The 23,023-nt window shown below is 37.3% G+C and overlaps 1 protein-coding gene across 16 annotated transcripts in view; it reads left to right on the top strand.

The window, feature by feature from the left end:
- The window catches only part of gria1a (glutamate receptor, ionotropic, AMPA 1a), a 381,070-nt gene that overhangs the window by 272,240 nt on the left and 85,807 nt on the right, over nt 1-23,023 (top strand). For all 16 annotated transcript variants that reach the window (XR_012389626.1, XR_012389624.1, XR_012389628.1 and 13 more), the window contains 2 exon segments: nt 211-450; nt 15,022-15,206. Coding sequence is in view for 11 of the 16 variants with exons in the window: in XM_073921699.1 (XP_073777800.1) it covers nt 211-450; nt 15,022-15,206 (425 nt within the window). In the remaining 5 variants the exon portion in view is untranslated.

Below are 23,023 nucleotides of genomic sequence, written 5' to 3'. Positions count from 1 at the left end.
GTCCCGCTGGTTGGTAAATGTCAGCGAGAGCCTTTGTGTGCATTGATTATCTGCCCCTTCAAAAAATCCATCCGCACCATTTCCAGTCCACTGATGCATACAGAAATACTTACTAATTGCTTTTCTGAAATTATTAATAAAGCCAGCTAAATGCTAACAATGCGACATGAGTGATGTCTGTGTTGTAAATGCTTTTTTTTTTGTCTTCAGTTTGTTCGCAGTTCTCCAAAGGAGTGTACGCAATCATTGGCGTCTACGACAGGAAGACCGTCAACATGTTGATGTCGTTCTGCGGTGCGCTACACGTCTGCTTCGTGACGCCCAGCTTCCCTATGGAAAACTCCAACCAGTTTGTCATCCAGCTGAGGCCTGAACTGCAGGACGCCCTGGTCGGTGTAATCGAGCACTACAGGTGGTCTAAGTTTGTCTACATGTACAGCTCGGACTCTGGTGAGGCCTGCTTTTTATCATCGAAATCTTTGTTTTTGTGGGGGAAATTACACTGAGATTGGATTGCATTTGATTACAAAGAGGTGCATGTCAGTTTTCCTGTTCTAGGTTCTTCAACACTTTGAAAGGAATAGGGTATAGGGGAGACAACTGGGAATAGAACATAGTTGCTTCTACCTTTTACCTGTAACTACAGATCTAGAGAAGGGGTTGCAAACGTACAGTGCAAGTTTGCGACGCAGTTTGCGAATGGTTGTTTGAACAATGGACTTTGGGAAAAACCAAATTCACAAACTTTGTGTATAACGATGGAACTTACAACCTTAGTTGGCTAACGCATCCCCGGAATGGCTGTTTGATTTGGGGGCGTTTACTCGCGCTGGCCCGAAAATAGAAAAGCGGGTGTTTCTTATGCACCTGGTGGATATTGCGTAAAGCACAAAAGTATTATTTTAATTTTTATTTTAAGTAGTTTATTTATTTATTTTTTTTATGAAAAAGCAGTCTTTGCTTCTGCAGCACAAGGTGTGACTGCGCTTGACAAATTGCAGTATGTATAGAAAGCATTATCAGTGCACCGTGTATGTGATAAAAATGAATGTTATAAATGTAACACAATCTAAGTGTAAATGTTTTATATGTTTTATACATGGTATATACTGTAGAATTAATTAAACTGAATTTATAATACTGTAGTTATTTTATTAATTTGTCTTGAAAGCTGACACCTTTATTGGAAAAAAAATGGGTTTAAATGAACAGTAGCATAGTGTAGCATACTTTGTGATTATGCTTAGTCTTTCTTTGGTGCTATTAAAACCACCAACCTGCAACTTTTTTCTGAAATTATAGTAAATCACATTTTAAATCGCAATTTTGATCAAATAAATTGCAAGTTGATTTTTCTCCAAATCATGTAACCCTATAATATGGAAATAAACATATGCTTGAATAAATGAATTAATACATAAAAAAAATGAATTATTTAAAAAGTGCATAAAATGTAATCAAGAAAAAAACAATGCTTCACTCACTCATTTACTCATTCATTATCCATCAGCTTAGTCCATGATTTATCAGCAGTCACCACAGTGGAATGAACCACCAATAACAATGTTTAACATTCAGTTTTAAGTTTAAACAAATAAATAGTCAAGCCCAAAGTTATTTATACCCCATGTATGTTTGTGTGTGAGCATGTGTGTATTTGTACCTTCTTAGTGTCAAACCAAAGGTTCTTTTGACAACATCAAAAGTAATATTTTTCAAATAATAATGTTCAAATATGACTGTTTTTTATTACACTTTATAAGGCATATTCATATATTGCCGTTCTTGGTATCAGAAAGTTTGAAATGATCAATAAAAAGTTTCTCTCTAAAGCACTCTTTAAAAGACACAATGTATTATAAGCTTAATTTGCATATAACTGAGGCGTATTTGCAGCGCATGGGAATTCAAATGTGCGGCATGAGAATTTTAATACTCATGCTATAGTAAAGCTTTTAGTGCTTGGTTAAACTGGTTATTGTGGGCTTAGTGAAGAGGATGCAGGTTTTTGTGCTGAAATATCATGTCTGTTCAGTGATTTTTACTTTTTTGAATTCTCTTTTGAATACGGCTGGTTGGTTTTCTGAAACTGAAATTTTTACCACCACATTTGCCAGTGTGCACATTGAGTCAGCTTTTGTTCCCGGTTTGTTTGTGAACATTTTGGTGTGTAATGACAGATATTGATGTGACTCATGAGAGTTGCCTGCTTGTGTGTTGCTGCGATGAACAATAGTGTTCTGATCTGAGTGAATGCATCTCTCCCTGCACTTGGAGCTCATTTGTGCTTCTTTCTCTGTGGAGATCTGCCAGAATAAAATCATTGTGCCAGCGTAAAATGTATCCAGCTGAAGGCTGGGGAAAGAAAATCCCAATACCAAAGCACCCCCACGCATGGTTTCATTGTCATTCCAAGAAGGGTCCAGAACTAACTTTTCTGCCACACATGCCAGTGGCAATGAATAGAGAAAGTTTGCCAACCAATAAATATTTATTTCAAGCCTTACAATTGTATTTATTTTTATTTTTAATAAATAATATATATTCAGTGAGTTTTTCTTAAAGCAATAGTTTATCTAACAATGTAGAAAAATCACATTTTACCCCCAAAATTCCTCCCCCAAAAAAGTATCTCATGTTCCAATGGTAGAAGAATAGCTTCTTTTATATTAGAAGAAGGTTTAATGCTTTTTTTATATGACATGAGTAAAAAAGGACAGAATAAATATTTTGTTTTGCCAAATATTCTATAAATGTGGTTTTGAAGAAATACAAAATCTTTATTGTAGTTAGTTATTGATGTTAATTGTTATTGATGCCTTGATACTAGAATTTCAACACAATACCTTAAACAAATATAATCATTTAAAGCTATTTGCAATTCCATGTACATTGGCAATTTTAGAAAACCAAACATTGACTGAACAGTCAATATTAAAAAATAAAATGAGCAAATTATATGCAATAGGCCAAATATACAGTGGCTAAGTGAGCTTAACATGCTGCACTTTAAAAAAAGATCCAATTACAAAAAACGCCAGCGAATTAAGAAAAGATCTTCATTGGTTTGATAGCACACGTGCTGCAAATCCTTACATCGCATACACATAAAAAAAAACGTGCTGCATTTTCTCACAACACTTGCAAAAATAACGGAACGCAACGGAAATGTTTCAAGAGGACCCAAAACCGTGACGGATGAATGAATAAATTAATATTGATTCCTCTGTTAAATCCAACAATATTCATACAAGTTCAGTAAATGATTTTCTTTTTGTTTATTAGGCAATGATGAGAAAAACGATCACTTTAAAAACTAATTCACAAATCCAGTGTTTTCTTTTAAACTGTTCATGCCGAGTTCAGACTGAATGATTTTTAAAGTAGTCGTGTCACAGATGTATTCACACTGCATGGCTATCTGGGGTAGCGTTTCGTCACTGCTTTGTTTACTCTGCAAGATGGACAGGTTTTTACACTGCATGACTTTACAATAGGAGAATCGCTGACAACTTTGTCTCATTTGGCAAACCACATCTCACAACCAAACACAAATGAGAAGTGACATGGATACATTGTGAGGGTACATAGTAATATCTTTAGTTATAAACTACAGATCTAACTAAAGAAGCCTTTAGTGTGGTAGAAAATGTAATTATTTTTCTCACCTGACTTTTGAAGCAATTTGTCAGAAACTTTTTTTTTGATTGTGGTATTGCTCAGATGTCATGCCAAACAGACACAGATGCTCCTGCCAAATTTACACTAGTTCTTCCTCTATTTCTTGGGTCCAAATAGAATGAAAAAAAGATACCTTATACATACCTGTAACCCTCCCGTTTTTCCCGTTATTCTCCTGTATTTTACGGTTCTATCCCGCTATCATCCTCTAAATTTATTTTCTCATAATTCTCCTGTATTTTTAAATCTTTCTGTGAAGGATGCTGTTTCCCAAGCGGATTCTGTACACGCGATTCGATGCGGAGTGAAAGTGGACACTGGGTTTTAGGTGCGTGTTTGAATGGAATGTAATTATTATTAATAATAATCATCATCATAATAATAATAATAATAATAATATCTAAAAAATATGTCCAACTTTGTGAATTGTCTTTTAAACAACAAATTTTGTCTTAAATGAGCATAAAATTTAGAAAAGCAATCAAATGCTTTCATTATGGATCTGTGCATTTTTAAAGTGACACCTCTGTTATTTAATGTAATCAAACAGAAAAAAAAAATTATTCGCTACTCTTTAATCAGAATGTTTAAATTATCTAGTGTAGAGAAGGTTAATGAGATTTGATAACTTGATTCAATTTCTTTAAAATAGCTATTGATTTCAATAGGCTAAACTGTTTGCTAAATTATCGGCAGCTTTTTCTAATGTATATTATTTATTCTATTCAATGTAAATAATAATAAAAACATATTACTGACCATTTCAACGGTGTATTTACAATGAAAAAGCTCCAGATGAACATATGTAGTAATTTGGGGATTTGTTTGGGTGGTGGTGGGGGTAATTTTATCCCTTATTTTCATATCCCAATATTGACAGGTATGACCTTATATTGCCTCCTAAGAATCTTCTAACTCCTGAGAATCCAATCAGCCAAGTAATGGCTAACCCAATTTTTTTTTTTACTTGAATTTGGCGCCTGGCGAGTGTTAATTTTGGAATCTGTTGCCACGTGCCATCCCACAGCATGAAAAGTTTCAATGCCTGTCTCTCCGCGCTTCAAAATAACTACTTGAAATTCCCAGAGTTGCTCTAGAAAAGTCACGGACATCCGGTGCTGCTCCCTGAGCAGGTAGAATCTGACACACCTGTCAGCACCAGGTGTGCAAAACCACCCAGCCCCCCTGTAGCCAATGGGCTGCAGTGTCCCTATAATGTGTCACCATCTGTCACAGACGCTCAGCTCAGCCGACCATGATGGGAGCATGGCGCAATCTGCACATTACAGCTTTTGTTGTTGTTGTTGAAGAAATATAGTTCTTTTTGCCACGAGCTTTTCTCGTCGTTGTCAGTCATGTCATCTCTCTACGCGCACAATAGGTTTGATGCCTGCCTGTATGCGCGCCACGGGTGTCCGGGTGATGGTTTTATCTTGTGGAAGCGCTGAGGGCTCTGGGTTAAGATTGTAGGATCATTAACTCTGTGACTGAGAGGAACCAAACTGCAGGAATCCATATCACCAGCCTCTTGTTGCCTAGATACAGCGCTGCACTGTCGACAGGGTTATTTTAAGCCTTTTAAGGACATACGTGTGAGAGTGCATGTAGCCCGTATGTGAACCCAGCCACTTCCTATGCGTATGAAATTGGCCCGCTGCATTGTTTCCATGTTGGCGTGGTGCTCCACTGGCATCGCAGCACGCCAGATGAGTGGGAACGAGGCTAAGGAGAGACGTCTTCCCCCGCTGGCCCTGTTTCTCTGTGTGCATCGGGAGCCATTTGTTCAGCCTGCTGGGAGTGTGAGCTCCTTAATGTCAAATCACCCTGCGGTCTTAAAGTGGTCCAGCTGTACTCACACTGAGTCGAGCAGGAAGCAACACTGGCTCGGATGCACAGGGGTCAAAGGGCAAGTGCTCAAAACAGAGGCGCACACAAGCAGAGGAGGGAATCAATATCCCTCGCTCACGCCGTCAATATGGGATTTCTTCACTTGGGAATTCAAGGATTTTGACTCGTTTTTTAAAACTTCTCCGAATATATTATTTGTTTTTGACTATTTGACTTTTTTGTCTGTGTTTTTTGTATTCTGGATAATAATTTGAAGAAATGATTCAGTGTTAGATTCAGTTTTGGACTGCTTAGCATTCACACTGTTGTATTTATGACCAATATGGACATCATTGTGGTGCGGTGGTTAGCACGATTGCCTCGCAACAAAAAGGTCACTGGTTTGACTGGTTTGACTGGTTTGCATGTTCTCCCTTTGTTTGCGTGGGTTTTCTCCGGGTGCTTCATCCATAAGTCCAAAGACATGCGCTATAGGTGAATTGGGTAAGCTAAATTGTCCGTAGTTTGGGAGTGTGAATGAGTGTGTATGGGTGTTTCCCAGTGATGGGTTACATATAGTGATGAGAAATATATGCTGGATAAGTTGGTGGTTCATTCTGCTGTGGCGACCCCAGATTAAAAAAGAGACTAAGCCAAAAAGATAATGAATTAATTAATATTTATGACCAAATCTAAAGATTCTGACATGTATTCTGTGATGGAACTCACTGTACATCGAAAATAAAGCTTTGTTCTGAGGTAAATGAGCACACCAAAAATAAGTAACACATTCATTTAAGAACCAATTCTCAGTATTAAAAAAGTCCCTTTAAGGCAAGTAATTTCACTCGGCGACCATCTTTGAAATGCCTCTCGGCAGTACAGTATGCTCGACCATTATGTCTGAATAGGGTAACATCAACTTCAAAACTGTTTGCCAAGCTTATGATTACATTACATATTTGGAATCGCTGATAAAATTAATTTAAAATAAATTCACCTTTATTTGTATAGCGCTTTTACAATGTAGATTTTGTCAAAGCAGCTTCACATAAAAGATCATAGTAAATTGGAAAAAAGAGTAGTTCAGTTTTTAGTGTTTAAGTTCAGTTCAGTTAAGTGTGATTTTATAATCACTTCTGAGGGTCTAAACACTGGAGGCAAATCCATCGATGCGTAGCTCTACCGATCCCAAACCATGCAAGCTAGTGGCGACAGCGGAGAGGAAAAAAAAAATTCACAAATTGGCGAATGTGAAAAAAAAATAAAAATCTTGAGAGAAACCAGACTCAGTTGGGCACCACCATTTTAATTTCTCCGCTGGCCAAACGTCTTGTGCAGAGCTGTAGTCTCAGTGGCGGAGGCTGGAAGATGGGCCTCGTCTGTCCCTGGGGCGTCACAGGAATCAGTCTCATGCTCTCCACTCCTCCATGACCACCGCAGCAGCTGCTCAGGATACGGCCTGGTCCAGGATATGGAAACCTTGGGATCATCTTGTCTGTGGTCTGTGGTGAATCAAATCGAATTGAATCGAATTAAGGAACAACTGTCTCATGAGTTTAGTCTAAATGTTCAAATCAAACAAAATCAGCATTTTTTTCAGGTTGCCTGAGCTATTGCGCATGTGCACAAGACATGAGATCACGACACCAACCTCATTTATGGCTGTTCTACACATTATCATCCTTTGGATAATGCTTCGTCAGATCACGCTGGTCTTCAGAAGTAATTCACAACTTAATCTTGATGGCGAATTTCTTCTAGAAATGACAGTGACCCTTTGTTTATAAGTTGTGGGCATTCGAGTAGTTGCTGTCATTTGGTGTGCGTTTCACAGAACAGACTGTACCTTGCGTTCATTTCATAGAGATTACAAAACCCAAAAAACTTATTTGGTTCATTTGAAAGTACAGATTTCAAGCTTTATTTGTATAAATTATATAACTCATGTATGTGAAGCAAATATTTGCTGAGCTTCCAGTGTGTTTGTTGACCACATAAACTGTCTTAAAAGCACATGTCTGGTCCGAGCTTCTCCCCCAAAGAAACGTCAGTCTATAACGATCGATGATTGACTCCTGTACTAGTAGACTGGTAATCATTTGCTATATTGATCTTTACCTCATTCAAAACTATACGAGTGACATGTCTTGTATATTCTGTAGTCTTTCGTATTAACTAGAGGCTTATTACTTGACTATTATTAAGACATAGGCTGTTGATAAGTACTCAGCAGTGCTCAGCATAAATGAGTACACCCCCTTTTAAAACTTTATATTTATTTATATGCATTTTTCAGTGGATATAGACAATATATTTTGGTGCATTTAAACAAAACAACTTCATTAAACAGTTATATTCATTAAAATAAGAGTTTGGTCACATAACAGCTTTGGGAATAGAAAGATATTAGATTTCAATTTAAACTACTTATTGCAAAAAAAAAAAAAACTAGTGATATTTTTTATGCTTCTGTCTCTTCTTTTCTGTGTTTATTAAAATTTTATTTAATATTTTCCTCCACATATTCTTTTTTTTTTAACACTGTGATCTTTGGTAGATTAGTTCCGATTGTGGCACTGACTAATCTAAAGTATACTCACAAATATATTATTGTAAAGCATCCTGTAGAAAATAAAAAAGAGAGCTCTGTGAGGGGTGTACTCATTAATGCTGAGCACTCTGTATATTCTGCAGGATGTTATTCTATATTTCTAAGCCTACCCATAGCTAAACTGACACCTTAAGTCATAGTTAACCATATATTAAAAGCGAGAATTGTACCTGTAATTTGTAATATAGTGTGAGCCAAACATTTAATGCAAAAAAATGTGTAGCCAATTTACAACTTTTATAAAACTTTTGCTCATTATTACTTTTCATTAGTTCAATTGTTTTTGTGGCATAATTGCTATCTATCACATGTGAACAAATGTACATCTTTTAACATTTTAATTGATAGGAAAAAAATATCTGTCTATCGATACTAGTTTTTTCTTAATGTCCTCTGCAAGTGTATGTAAGGGAACAGATCAGTGTCAGAAAATGTCTAATAAACATGTAGAATTTTTTTTTAATGTTCCTGAGTTTGAAGGAACACATGCAGTTTTGGAAGACAATAGCAAATTCATTTTATTTTCTTTTTATTTTATTTTCCCGTGACTTAGTCCCTTATTTATCAGGGGTTGCCAAATGAACCGCCACAGAGGAATGAAACGCCAACTTATCCAGCATATGTTTTACGCAGCAGATGCCCTTCCAGCTGCAACTCATCACTGGGAAACATCCATACACACTCTCTTTCACACACACACACACACACACACTCATACACTACAGTCAATTTAAGCATACCCAATTCCCAAGTGGACTTGTAGGGGAAAACCAAAGCATCCGCAGGAAACCCACGTGAACACACAAACTCCACACAAATTCCAGTTGAACCAGCAGAGACTCGAACCAGCCACCTTCCTGCTGTGAGGCAAATGTGCTACCCACTGCGCCACCACGTCGCCTTTATTTTATTTTATTCAATAATTTTCCTTCTGCTTAGTCCCTTATTTATCAGGGATCGTCACAGCGGAATGAACCACCAACTATTCTGCTTATGTTTTATGCAGCAGATGCATTTGATTTGAGTTTAGTTTAGTTTAGTTTAGTTTAGTTTAGTTTAGTTTAGTTTAGTTTAGTTTAGTTTAGTTTAGTTTAGTTTAGTTTCCTTCGGCTTAGTGCCCTATTTATCAGTGGTTGTCACAGTGGAATGAACTGACAACTATTCCTGCATATGTTTTATGCAGCGGATGCGTTTTATTTTATTTTATTTCGGCTTAGTTCCCTATTTATAAGGGTCGTCACAGTGAATTGAACTGCCAACTATTCCAGCATATGTTTTATGCAGCGGATGCAATTTATTGAATTTTATTTTATTTTATTTTATTTTATTTTATTTTATTTTATTTTATTTTATTTTATTTTATTTTATTTTATTTTATTTTATTTTATCTTATTTTATTTTATTTTATTTTAGTTTAAATTAGTTTAAATTAGTTTAGTTTAGTTTAGTTTAGTTTAGTTTCCTTTGGCTTAGGGGCACTCAAGGTCATCACAGAGGAATGAACCACGAAATATTCCAGCATTTGTTTTATGCAGCAAATCCATTTTATTTTTAGATCATAACATGTTTTTCTTTTTCTTTCTTTCTTTCTTTCTTTCTTTCTTTCTTTCTTTCTTTCTTTTTCATCTGCAGTCTTTTAAAATGTCTCCTTTTACTGTGCCATGATTAAAACAAATTCAAAAAGTCAAGTTCTGGAATGAGATCAAAGTGAATAGGCTAAAACAGATTTTCTTTTCACTGTGAACTAATTCTTTAACTTCAGAATGTGTAGTCCCTGTTGTAGTGCATAGTGGAGACACCGTTCTGGCACAGCTGCTGCTTCCCGTGATTTATTTTGTGGTCCATCCCACCCCATAAATGATACATTTATTCCTGTTATCTCTGCTGCGGGATCCATTGGTTCCATAAATTATAAAGTGTGCATCCTTGTCGTTGCTCTCCTTTTAATTACAGCTCATGCAACAGCTGTGTGGTGTTGCATTAAAACAAAGGAGGCAACGTTTGAGAGCATTCTTGTTTTCCTTGGAATCAAAACATAAAACAAACCTGAGTAAGACCATTAAACATTTCATAAACAATTTCCATATAAATACTCACAGGGGAGCTGCTGTGTTCTTTGTTTCTTTGTATGGCTTGCCTTAATTTATAGGCAGAGGCTTACGTAGTCAGTTTTTGAGCAGGATTTGGGGCTTGTGATGTTACTTTGATAAACTTGGGCTTGTTTTGTGAAGTACTCGCAAAGCAAAAAGCATAGATGGCTGTGGAAGCATGCGGTTGAGTGTTTGGAGAGGTTTGATGCGTTTGGAGGAGCTGGCCATGGTGCTGGAGTACTGAGAACACAAGAAGCATAAGCTGCTCTCAGCCGCAGCATAATAAGAGCAATCATGTGCGCTTGTGCTTTCAGCTGTCATCAAGTCATGCGATCAGATGACCCTTCACAACGGTTCCGTTCTTATGGGAGAGATGAAGCTACTGCTATTGGCACTATGTTATAAGACCAAGGTGGGACTTATGAAGGCAGATCTAATAAGTTGGTAGCAGCGTTTTCTTTTCTTTTTTACAGTAACTAAATATTTGTTCTCATCCAGTATAAAAGATTTTAGCAGGTTTTTATACTGTTTTTTTTTTAAACCAAGACTCATCAAGGTTGAATTTATTCTAAAATAAACAAACAAACAAACAAACAAACAAACAAACAAACAAACACACACACACACACACACACACACACACACACACACACACACACACACACACACACACACATATATATATATATATATATATATATATATATATATATATATATATATATATATATATATAAACTCACCAACCACTTTATTAGGCACACCTGTCTAACTGCTCGTTAACGCAAATTTCTAATCAGCCAATCACATGACAGCATGGACATGGTCAAGATGATCTGCTGCAGTTCAAACCGAGCATCAGAATGGGGAAGAAGGGTGATTAAAGTGACTTTGAACATGGCATGGTTGTTGGTACCAGACAGGCTGGTCTGAGTATTTTAGAAAGTGCTGATCTACTGGGATGTTCATGCACAACTATTTCTAGGGTTTTCAGAGAATGGTCAGAAAAAGAGAAAACAGCAGCAGTTCTGTGGGCACAAATGCCCTGTTGATGCCAGAGGTCAGACGAGAATGGCCAGACTGGTTCGTGCTGATAGAAAGGCAACAGTAGGTCAAAAATCCACTCTTTACAACCGAGGTATGCAGAAAATCATCTCTGAACACACAAAACCTCCAACCTTGAGATAAATGGGCTACAGCAGCAGAAGACCACATCTGATGCTACTCCTGTCAGTTAAGAACAGGAAACTGAGGCAACTATTCACACAAGCTTACCAAAATTGGACAATGGAAGATTGGAAAAGTGTTGCCTGGTCTGATGAATCTTGATTTCTGCTGTGACATTTGAATGGTTGGGTCAAAATTTGGCATCAACAACCGGAAAGCATGGATCCATTCTCTTTCGTTTTAACGGTTCAGGCTGGTGGGGGTGGTGTAATGGTGTGGGGGATATTATTTTGGCACACTTTGGGCCCATTAGTACCCACTGAGCATTGTGTCAACGCCACAGCCTAACTAAGATTTAATGCTGACCATGTCCATCCCTTTATAACCACAGTGTACCCATCTTCTGATGGCTACTTCCAGCAGGATAACATGCTGTGTCATAAAGCAAATCATCTTCTTGAATATGACAATGAGTTCACTTTACTCAAACGGCCTCCACAGTCACCAGATAGAGCACCATTGAGATGTAGTAGAATGGGAGATTTGCATCATGAATGTGCAGTCGATAAATCTGCAGCAACTGCGTGATGCTATCATGTCAATATGGAGCAAAATCTTTGAGGAATATTTCCAGCACCATGTTGAATCTACAGTATGCCACAAAGGATTAAGGCAGTTCTGAAGGCAAAAGGGGGGTCCAACACGGTACTTTTTTTTTTTTTTTTTGCACGTTCAAACTACTTATTTGAATTGAGCTGAAACAACACAATTGTTGAGATTTCATTGTTCAATCCAAAAATGCAGGGTTCCAGACAATTCATTCAAGTTGTCCCAACACAAGTCGATTAAGTTAACTTAACACTTTTAAAAAATTATGTGGATTGAACATAAAAACATAAGTTGTCCCAATGAAAATCTCAATAATTGTGTTGATTCAGCTTATTTTAATAAGTATTTTAAACAAGCAAAAAAAAATTTTTTTGGAGTGTAAGATGTACCTAATGAAGTGGCCAGTTAGTGTGCATACACACACATACACACTCTCACTCTCTCTCTCACTTTCTCACACACAAGAAAACTGGAAGTTTGAATGCCAGAGATTAATTTGATAAACAACTGTGACGATATTTATGGTGTCACGGGTTGCCAGTATATATATTTTGCTGTATAAAACATGTATTATCAATTTGAACATACTTTACAAAAATCTACTTAAATTATATGGTAATGTTAAAACTTTAAATGTCAGTTGACTGTAAATGTAAAATATTTTTACTTGTATGACTTTATTTCATCTGTAATATTATTATTAAAATTGTTACAAAATGATTAACCCTAAGTTAGGCAAAAAAAAAAAATGGGGCTGCACTGTGGCACAGTGGTTAGCACCATCGCCTCACAGCAAGAAGGTCACTGGTTCAAGTCCTGGCTAAGCCATTTCTGTGTGGAGTTTGCATGTAATTCCTGTGTTGGCGTTTGTCTCTTCCAGGTGCTGCAGTTTCCCCTCACAGTCCAAAGATATACACTATGGGTGAATTGAGTAATTTGCCAGTACTGGGTTGCAGCTACAGTACTGTGGTCTCAAATCAACCAAACTGTAGATACTGTAGTAAAGAGTAAGACATGTACAGTAGATTCTTATACTTAATGCTATATTGAGCTAACATTTCATTCATTCATTTTTTTTTCAGTTTAGTCCCTATTAATAGCTACAAATCACACTGTTTCTAATTTAGAGATTTTAGTTGGGGTTTTTAAAGAATGTTGATTGCTCCTTTGAGGTTGCACACATGCATCTCTGAGTCCACTGCCAAGATCAATGTCTTCACTAATCGAAGCCCATTTCCTGTCTGTGAACAGCGTGGCTCTCATTCTCCACTTTTCTGGATCTTCCTGGCAGCTTTTTCTGCATTTGCAGCCAATAAAGTGGCATTTAGATGCTCAGAGGTGGCTGGAGATAACAGAGTGTCAATACTAGAGTCCCACAAAGCTCCCAAGTTGCTTCCGAATGACTTCTTAATGAATTGGCTCAGGCATTGCATCACGTTGTTATTTACACATTACGTTTTATGTGATGTTTCACATTAACCAGTCGTCTTTCTAATGTAGAATAGAATAGAACAGAACATACTAGAACAGATTAGAAGAGAATACAATAGAACAGAATAGAATAGAACAGAATAGAATAGATTGGAATAGAATAGAATAGAATAGAATGGAATAGAATAGAATAGAATAGAATAGAATAGAATAGAATAGAATAGAATAGAATAGAATAGAACAGAATAGAATAGATTGGAATAGAATGGAATAGAATAGAATAGAATAGAATAGAATAGAATAAAATAGAACAGAATACAATAGAATACAATAGAACAAAACAGATGAGGAATAGAATAGAATAGAATCGTTCTTGTCATTGTACAGTTACAATGTAACAATGCAAACCCTAGGTAAACAAATATATGTAAACATTACAAAATTTGCAAAGTAGTAAAGACAAGACAAAACATAGCATAGTTAATATTACTGAAAAAAGACGCAAAGGGCCTAGACATCATCTGCATTGTTTGAATAACACATTATAAATTATTTGAGGTAACAATTGCGTTCAAGGAAAGAATATTGCACAAATGGATTGTTTAGACCAGTATTGCACATTGGATTGTTAATTAATTTGTGTCGCCCATTTTATAAATTGGTTAGTACTGTAATGCACAGTCATTGTTAGGTAAAATAATTTTTTTCCAGTGTTTATGTTTAAGTTACATTGCTACTAATTCTCATTTCAAGAGTTCCCACTTAGATATGCTTGGCATTTATAGCAGGTTTGGCATGCTGTCCCGGGAGAGAACCCTGAGCTCGGAGATATTTGAGCCCAGGGCTCCCACCCGGTCTAGAAGCATATCAGGGGATCCGAGATCAGGTAGGTCTCGATCGCTCCCCCTTTAAAAGGGAAGAAAAAGGAGGAGATGGGGTGGAAGAGAGGATTCTTCCAAAAAGAAGATAAATAAGGAGCAATAAGGAGAAAGTGATCCATTTATATTAAGCTAGGATCATTCTGATTGGATTATTATTGATTACGGATGAGTGGCCGGCAGTGCACAATCATATCACGTGCTCCTCTCGAAATTAGTTTGTGAAACTTCACTAGATTGTAAGTAGACTGTTAGGTTAGGGTTAATGTCAGGGTTAGTGTAAGTTGACATGTACTTGCAAAGTTTCTTATGGTCGGTTAAATGTCTGTTATTAAGCAAACTGTCTACTAATACTCAAATGTAGCATCAAAATAAAGTTTTACCAACACAACAAAAAAAAAAAAAACTAAAACTAATACTGAAACTAATAAAAACTAAAACTAAACTATTTCAAACTTTTGAAACTAATAAAAACTAGTACATCTACCTCTAAAAACTAATTAACACTGAATTTGGAAGCAAAAAGTAAAAAAAGAAAATAAAAACTAAAACTGATGAAAAATCTAAAACTAGTATAGCCTCATTGCAGAAAAGCTTTGTCCACTTGCTTCTTAATGCTGTATAAAATAAATAACAAAAATGACCTTTATACTTAAAACGTTTAATGCAATTGATTACCTTAAGTTCTGGCAAACTAATTTTTTCCTCTTTGTTTGTGTTTCAGGACTGTCTGTTCTGCAGAAGGTTCTGGACACAGCAGCAGAGCATAACTGGCTGGTGACCTCTGTAAACGTGGAGACAATGACAGAGGCTTCCTTTCTCAAAGTGTTCCAGGATCTGGACAAAAAGAAGGAGGGCCAGATAATTATCGACTGTGAGCTGGAGAGACTCACCTCCATTCTGAAGAAGGTAATTGGCTTCCAGTATATTCTCTCGAGTGCTTGGGATTCAAATTCTGGATCAAAAATGAGAATTTTTTTTCTTAAACTGGGAAACCAGTCTTATTTTGGCAAAGGTTATTGGTCTTTTTTTTAATTTGTATTAATGAAAGGGGCCTTATTGTCCTTTGTTGTATTTCCTTTATTACACATATTTGAGCACAAAAAGGTCCAAGATGTAAAGCCGTCATTATCTTGGAAAGGGGGCGGGGATCAGCAGCTTATTTGCATTTAAAGAGATGTAAATATCAGTTTTCACTTTAACCATGAAGACATAACATAAATAATAAGAAGGAATTCTGTGATAAATTATGAAGTACACTGTTAAAAATGATATGAACAATTAGTCATGATAGCTTATATTTTAGTTTGTTGTAACTTATTAAACTAAGCTCGTCATGTTCTAACTTAATTTTATAAGTTACACAAGCTGTTTTAAGTCAGTTTAACATAATATAAACTAAATGAACCCACAACTTTAATTTGATTCAGCTTAAAAATGTAAGACAACCAGGAATTTTTACAGTGTAGACACACATCTGAAGCTTTGTCCACAAACATGGGTATTTTCGAAACCGCAGCTTTTTCATCATTAGTTTACATCCAAATGATGTATCGAGTCACTGAAAGCAAAACGTAGTAAAAAAAAACTCTTATCAGGGTGGAGACTGTTTTGAAACATTGGGGTCTGTGTAGTCCTGTAGTGAGTTTTTGGCTTGTCTGTGTCATTATTTTCTTTGTATTGTGTCTGATGTGGTCGACGTAATCAAAATACTTATTACAAAGTACTTATTACAGCTAAAAACTGTAATAACGGTACTTGTTGACAGCCAACTGGAATCAATAATAATAATTGAGAATTGGAATAATCAATAATAAAATTGAGGCTTCTGATTAGCCAGCATGTCTCCATTGTTGGCATAATATGTTTAAAACTGTAAAATGGTCAAATATTGTCGCAAAATGGAATAGTTGTGAATTGCAAAAATCTGATAAATTACTCTAATTAGACAAGCAGCAAATTTTGACAAAAAAATGCTATTGATTCTTTTACATTGCCATCATAAATTTTACTTTTCAAATAAAATAAAGGCAAATATTTCCACTTTGACCATTAAAAATGAGAGAATCAAGTTGGAATATATGTTTGTTGTTTGTAAACAGCCCCTTTTTCAATGATTTGATTGGCCTGTAGCCAAAAATGAGGGCTGATATTATTATTTTTTCATCTTAAAAATGAGGGCTGATAAAACACAGAACATCATCAATATCAAACACTGGGGGTCAGTTCAGCCACTTCTAGTTGTTATTGTTTCTAATTATGCCTGTTATCCCTAATTACCACAGTTGTAAACCACCTAAACCTGTCTTTCAATTAGGACAGCTAGTTAGTCACCATTTAGGCTGCTAATATCCATGCCATTATGAATATGCATAAGAAAGCATCTGCAGGCTCAGATGACTCAACTTAAAGTGCAGTTCAGCGCTGGAGTACTGAAGACTGTGACTGCTCTTATCAGATGGGGTGACAAATGCAACAGGCACAGGGGTGCGCACTCTCTCTCTCTCTCTCTCGCTCTCTCTCTCTCTCTGTCTCATAGAGCGCCAAGGACAGAGCAGATAAATAACACTGAGCTGACATTTGGGGTTGGCAGTGGAGCCATAGTGACGCGTCACTTTCTCTGTCACCTTTCTCCGCTGCCTAGAGGAGGAGGAAGCGTCCTGTTACTGTAATTAATGAGAGCGTGCCTTTTCTTCTCTTTCTTTCCTTCCCTCTATTTCATGACTCAAACCGAAGACCCTCGACAGACCATGTTGTGTTATTGATAGCACATTCCCCGCAGTTAAGGCCGTTGCATCATTTGGTAGCAATTTGCACAGCACGTCTAGACAAAAAAATTTCCACTTTGAAAGCTATCATCCATCATCACGCGTCCACAAATCACACCGTAAAACAACATTGGTGTAATTTTCCCCATACTTTGATTCACATTCATACACTTACACCAGAGACCAGGCAGTTTAATTGAGGAAAAACTGCTCTCTTAGCATGCAAGGTTTAGTTTAAAAATATTTTCCCCTTTTTTTAATTATCCCAGCAGTCTGACAAAGAAATTTGATTCTATTTGAAATTGAAGGCTGCAGCTTTATATATCACATCATTATTTCTAGTAGCTTTTTCAAAATCAGTGGCAGGCAGTATCCCCAAAAAAGAGGACAGTTTTATTTCTAGATTGCTTTTTAATGTCAAACATGAGCGTACACCATTAACAAGAGATGATGTCATCTTTTTTGGTCCATTTTGCAAGAAGTGCTTCTGCTGCAGATTTTATGTCATTGTAGTATTACTATCAGATACATTGTCTTAAAACTCAAAGAGATGAGCTTTAAAATGTGTTCATTTACTTACCGATAAGTCATTGAAAAGTGACTGTTTCTTCAGCAGAACATTAAAGAAGATTATTAGCTGATACTGTTGTCGTATTGATGATTCATAAAATGCTAATCAGTGGCTACAACGAGTGTCAAAACAACACAATATGCAGACTAGGCATGGTATGATAACTATTTTCAAGATATAGCACAGTTTGGAAAGTCAAGGTTTTAAACCGCCAACATTTACTGTCATATCATTCCTATGGTATATGTATGTACTGTGTATTTTTTTTATTCAAGTTTTTTTTTTTTTTTTTTTTTTTAGGACAACAGTATATCCAGCAAAAAAGAAATCCCCTTTTAAATAGTAAAGAAATCTGTGTTTTTGAAAATGAATGAAGACAGCAGAAGTCAATGATTCATTTGAATTATTAAGCCTGACAAAATACTTTAAATGTTCCTCAAAATGAAATATAAAGTGTTCAAAGGGGACAACGTTTAAGTTTTTTTATCCAGACTTTTAAAAAGAATATATTTTAGGGCATTAAACACAATACCTTAAAACCGTGATTTTTTTTATCCAAGGTTATCATACCATCAGAATCTTATACTGGCCCATGTCTAATGCAGACAAAACAAAATGAATATGATACAGTAAGGTTTTCAAAACCAAAATAATTAATCTATGCCAGGAATTCTCAACCACTAGTGAGCCTCAGTAATCCTGCAGGTGGGGCCGCGAGCTTAAAATGAACTCTCAATATTATACTATAATTTTTGGATTTCATTATTAATATGCTATATTAAAATGATTGAAGTAATACACTTTCTCCTGTTTTGTGATTGATTTCTTCAAACTCGCCGCAAAAACAGCCTCATAATTGTGTCTACTAGTACACGCAAGCCTGTTCATTCACAAACTATGCGTGAAGTGAAAGTCTCTCTTTGTGTATTTTTGTTTGAACTATTTAATATATCTGCATAGTTGTCCAAATGAATGTTCTATGAGTGTTATATAACGGACGCATGCCCATACAGGAGGATCTAGCGAGGTTCAGTGGTGTTTCTGCAATAGAATGTAAAATAAACCTGGATATAAGCTTCAGACGTGCTCTGGCGGAGCTGTTTACTGTTCCTGTCAGCGATCTCCCAATGTCCAGCAGTAAACTTAACCTCCATCAGATCAACACATTTAAACAGATTTAATGTTAGGGTGTTTTACTGTATTTTACATTTGTCTGTGTATTTTTGAATAATAGAAATTTAATAATAGATATTCAGTAAGTCCAATTTAAAGCGAAAAATGGCCTTTTGCAATCTCCCAGTTGACCTGTGGTTCTCTTTGAATCTGTGTATGTTTAAAAAAAGTATAAATAAATAAATTATATATATGTTTAGTTTTATATATAATTATATTTAAATAAAATTATAAAAATTAACTTTTTATAAAATGCTGATAATAGAAATAATATTCAATTCAATTCAAACCAGCTTTATTAATAGAAGGCACAACAAATGTATTATATATATATGTTAATAAATAAGGGTTTAAACTAGCATTTCATTCAAACATTTCAGAGAAAATGTCAGACAGGTGGGCCTTAAAAAATTGATCAGAGAAAGAAGTGGGCCCTGAAATAAAAAAGGTTGAGAACCCCTGATCTATGCCACAAAACTAAGCGTTTACTACTACAGTACATTGTTACTTTTATTACACAATCCTGATCATGATTGTGACTATGTGGGGCATGAGCTTTGTGTCACATGGCATATATGTGTGTGCAAATGCATATGTTGAGTAATAATACTTACTTGTGGTTAACTTGAATGTTGAACCATATATAACAACTTGTAAGCGAACAGCATCTTCCCACAGTGTGAGTGAACAGTTTTACATTTTGGGGTGAACTGTCTCTTCAAGATGTGGTCATATTTACCCACAAACAAAATCCAGTCATTTTAAGAGGAATTCAAGAGTTTACACTCAGATATTGCTTGATACTAATGGCAGGTTTGGCATGCTGTCGCAGAAGAGGACCCTGAACTCGTAGATAATTGAGTCCAGAGCTCCCGCCTGGTCAATTAGCAAGTAAAGGGATCCAAGATCAGGTAGTTCTTGAGAGCTTCCCCTGGAAAAGGAGGAGGAAAAAGAGGGGGGAGATTGGGTGGATGGGGGATTTTTACAAAAATGAAGTTAAGGAAAGTAACAAGAGGTGGATTATTTATTGTAGGTCTGGATTAATCTGATTGGTTTGCCAATGATTGTGGATGAGAGATCAGCCATGATCAATCCTTTCACATGCTCCTCTCGAAATTAGTTTATCAAACTTCACTTAGGGAACTGAAAGAAATATCCATGTAGTCACTCTCCAAATATTCTGTTTTGTAACTGTGTCTTATCTTATTGTAAGTTGTCCCTGTACTAGGCGCCTTGACGTTGCGCCTTGACATTCTTGAGCACTGGATAAAATTGTTCTGCCTTACTGAGCTGAATATTTGCACGTATTCATAGCCCATGTAACCCTGAGTATGATGTATAAAAGCTGGGAATACCCCAGTCTTCTTTAGAAGAGAGCAATAAACTGTTGGATTCACATCTCTCAGTTGTTGTTGCCTTCCTGGAGCTCCAGCTTACTGAGGAAACACACAGACGGTCTGCAATTTATCCCAACAACTTGGTGACCCCCGACGTGATGAAGCTGATCAGGTAAGACATGAATTTGGTTTTGACTACCTGATTAGTTTCATCACTGAACTGAGTGTTCAGGAAGCTGGCAAGACATGAATTTGGTTTGACTGCCTGATAAGCTTCATTACTGAACTGAGTAATCCTTGGCTGGGATTTTCCCTGAAAAGCCAAGAAGAGCGCGCTATACAAAAGTAAAACGATCATTCTGTGTGTTTTCTAGTAAGTATTTACTAACATGGGTGGTTCATACCCCAAGCCTGAGATAGGGGAAGGCCCTAAAGATTGGATGTATCGATGTGGGTGGGGATATTACACTAATCCATGGTTAGATAATCTAGCAGGGTGGACTGAGGCACAAGCGATGCGTCCCTACCCTAGAGATGGGTCATTTGACCCCCATGTGCTAAAACGGGCTCACAAATTAATTTATGAAAGTGAAGGAGATCCCGAATGGGACCATGATTATATGAAAAAGGGTTATGAAATCTGGATGAAGATGATGAGTGTGTGGAATGATAAACAAAATATTAACCTACCAAAAGAGGTAAAGAAATTAATTCCGAAGCCTCTTAAAGGATCAGCATCAAAGATTGAGGTAAAAAGAAAGGAGACACCCAAAGTGCCTCCAGCCCCTGTTGTTACTGTTCCCTCAGTTACAGTTACTGTTCCTACTCCTACCCTCTCCTCCCCCATTCCTGATGAGGGGCAAGGAAAGGCACATCAGAGGATGCCTCTGTATCCTGTACAAGAATTAGAGAGGCTTCGCACAGAGAAACCAGACCAAGGGGATAATCAGGCTTTCCTATGGGTCTCAAAGAAAGGGGGACATGCCGAAGTAACCCCTCCCTCCGCAACACAGCTCAAGGATGTCATTTTACTGCTTCCTGATATGAGCAGGCCAGTAGAATTTGTAGAAACTATGATACGTGTCTCTAGAAATGCACAGCTTACAGGAGCTGATTATAAATTTATATTGATGAACAAAATGGGGTCTCAATATGATGAGACAGCCCTCATTGATGCTGTTCCTTGCTTGTGCTCTAAAAATGATGAGGTTAAACTACAACCCCAGCAAATGATACGTAGAGTAAAAATTAAAGAAGGGGATTATGAGGAACAAGAATACACAAAAGATGTACCGTACTTTTACTGGCGGGATGAACAGGGTGCTATAGATACCCTGAAGCGACAGCTTACTGCTTACCTTGTGGACACTCGTTGTGCTCATAGAGATTTGTCACACGTGACCAGCTGTAAGCAGGAAAAGAAAGAGACAGTTTCTGCCTTCCTCCAGCGTTTTTCCAATGCTTGGATACATCTGGGAGGATTTGATCTCCCTGAAAGGCAGCCACAACCACTGTTTATTTCCACTTTTATTAGTAACTGTACTCCAGATGTTCAGAAGATACTTAAATTTCAATTATCTGATCGATCTCAAATGACTCCAGAACAGCTCAAGCAAAGGCTTCGAACGATGACTGGCGATGGTCTGTTCGATCAAACTTTGAATGTCGCCCTCCTACAAATGGGAGGTGCGCAGCAGGGTGGGTTCCAAGGCTCTAGGCCGGCACCTAATGGGGGGGCACGACCCCGAAGGGAGGGAAAGTGTCATTACTGTGGAAAACAGGGTCATTGGGCCCGAGAATGTAGAAAGAAGCAATCTGATAAGCAGAAAGGAGCCTCCCCTTACCAACAGTGTAATTTTTCCCCAACCCAGGTGCCCAATCAAGGGACACAGGGTCCACAATAGGGGTCCCCACAGAGTCCTGAACCCCCAAACGCAACAATGCTCTCTACTTCTATTATCTCTGTGAAGGGCCAAGAACCAGCCACCCTTCCGGTTGAGGTGCAGGGCAAAATGTATACATTTCTTTTGGACTCTGGGGCAACTCGTTCGTCGTTTGGGGGACAGTATGAGGGTCCTATTTGTGCTTCAACTGTAGATTCTGTGGGAATAGATGGGGTCCCTTTTAAAACTTCTCTGACCCCTCCCCTGCTTGTAAAGGTTGGAAACACAAGGACTATGGTACAGTTTGCATTTATGCCTTCGTGTTCATATAACTTAATGGGACGTGACCTTATGTCCGCATTAGGTGTCACTATGACCTTTAAACATGACCAGCTGGTGGTACACACAACAGATAGTGCTGAGCCCTGTCTGGGCCCACTCAATGGCCTGCCCTTCTTTCTGCATGACAACTTAACTGTTACAGACCAAGAAGCACTTTCTAGTTTACCTCCTCATCTATGGGCAACCCATAAGGATGACACTGGTCTGGTGGTATGTCCTCCATACGAAGCCACTTTAAAACATAATGTCCCCGTCAGCATAAAACAGTATCCACTAGGTGAGGAAAAGGCTTCGGCCATTGATTCAATAATCGCCTCCTTTTTGAAACAAGGGGTCCTCAGACCCTGTCAAAGCCCTTACAATACCCCTGTTAACCCCGTTCCGAAACCAAATGGTTCTTGGCGGTTCACACAAGATTTACGAAAAATCAATGAGGCCGTAATACCAATAACGCCTGTTGTGCCCGATGTACCAACCATCATGTCTAGTATCAATTGTATACATGATACTTTTTCTGTTGTTGACCTCTGTTCTGCCTTTTTCAGCATTCCTGTAGAAGAGCAGACCCAACCTCTTTTTGCTTTCACCCACAGAGGAATCCAATACACCTGGACCAGGTTACCCCAGGGGTATGTCGACAGTCCAGCCTACT

Source organism: Danio rerio, chromosome 14 (genome assembly GCF_049306965.1).
Source record: "Danio rerio strain Tuebingen ecotype United States chromosome 14, GRCz12tu, whole genome shotgun sequence".
In the NCBI taxonomy this organism is placed as follows: Eukaryota; Metazoa; Chordata; class Actinopteri; order Cypriniformes; family Danionidae; genus Danio; species Danio rerio.
This window is presented reverse-complemented; position numbering and strand designations above follow the sequence as displayed.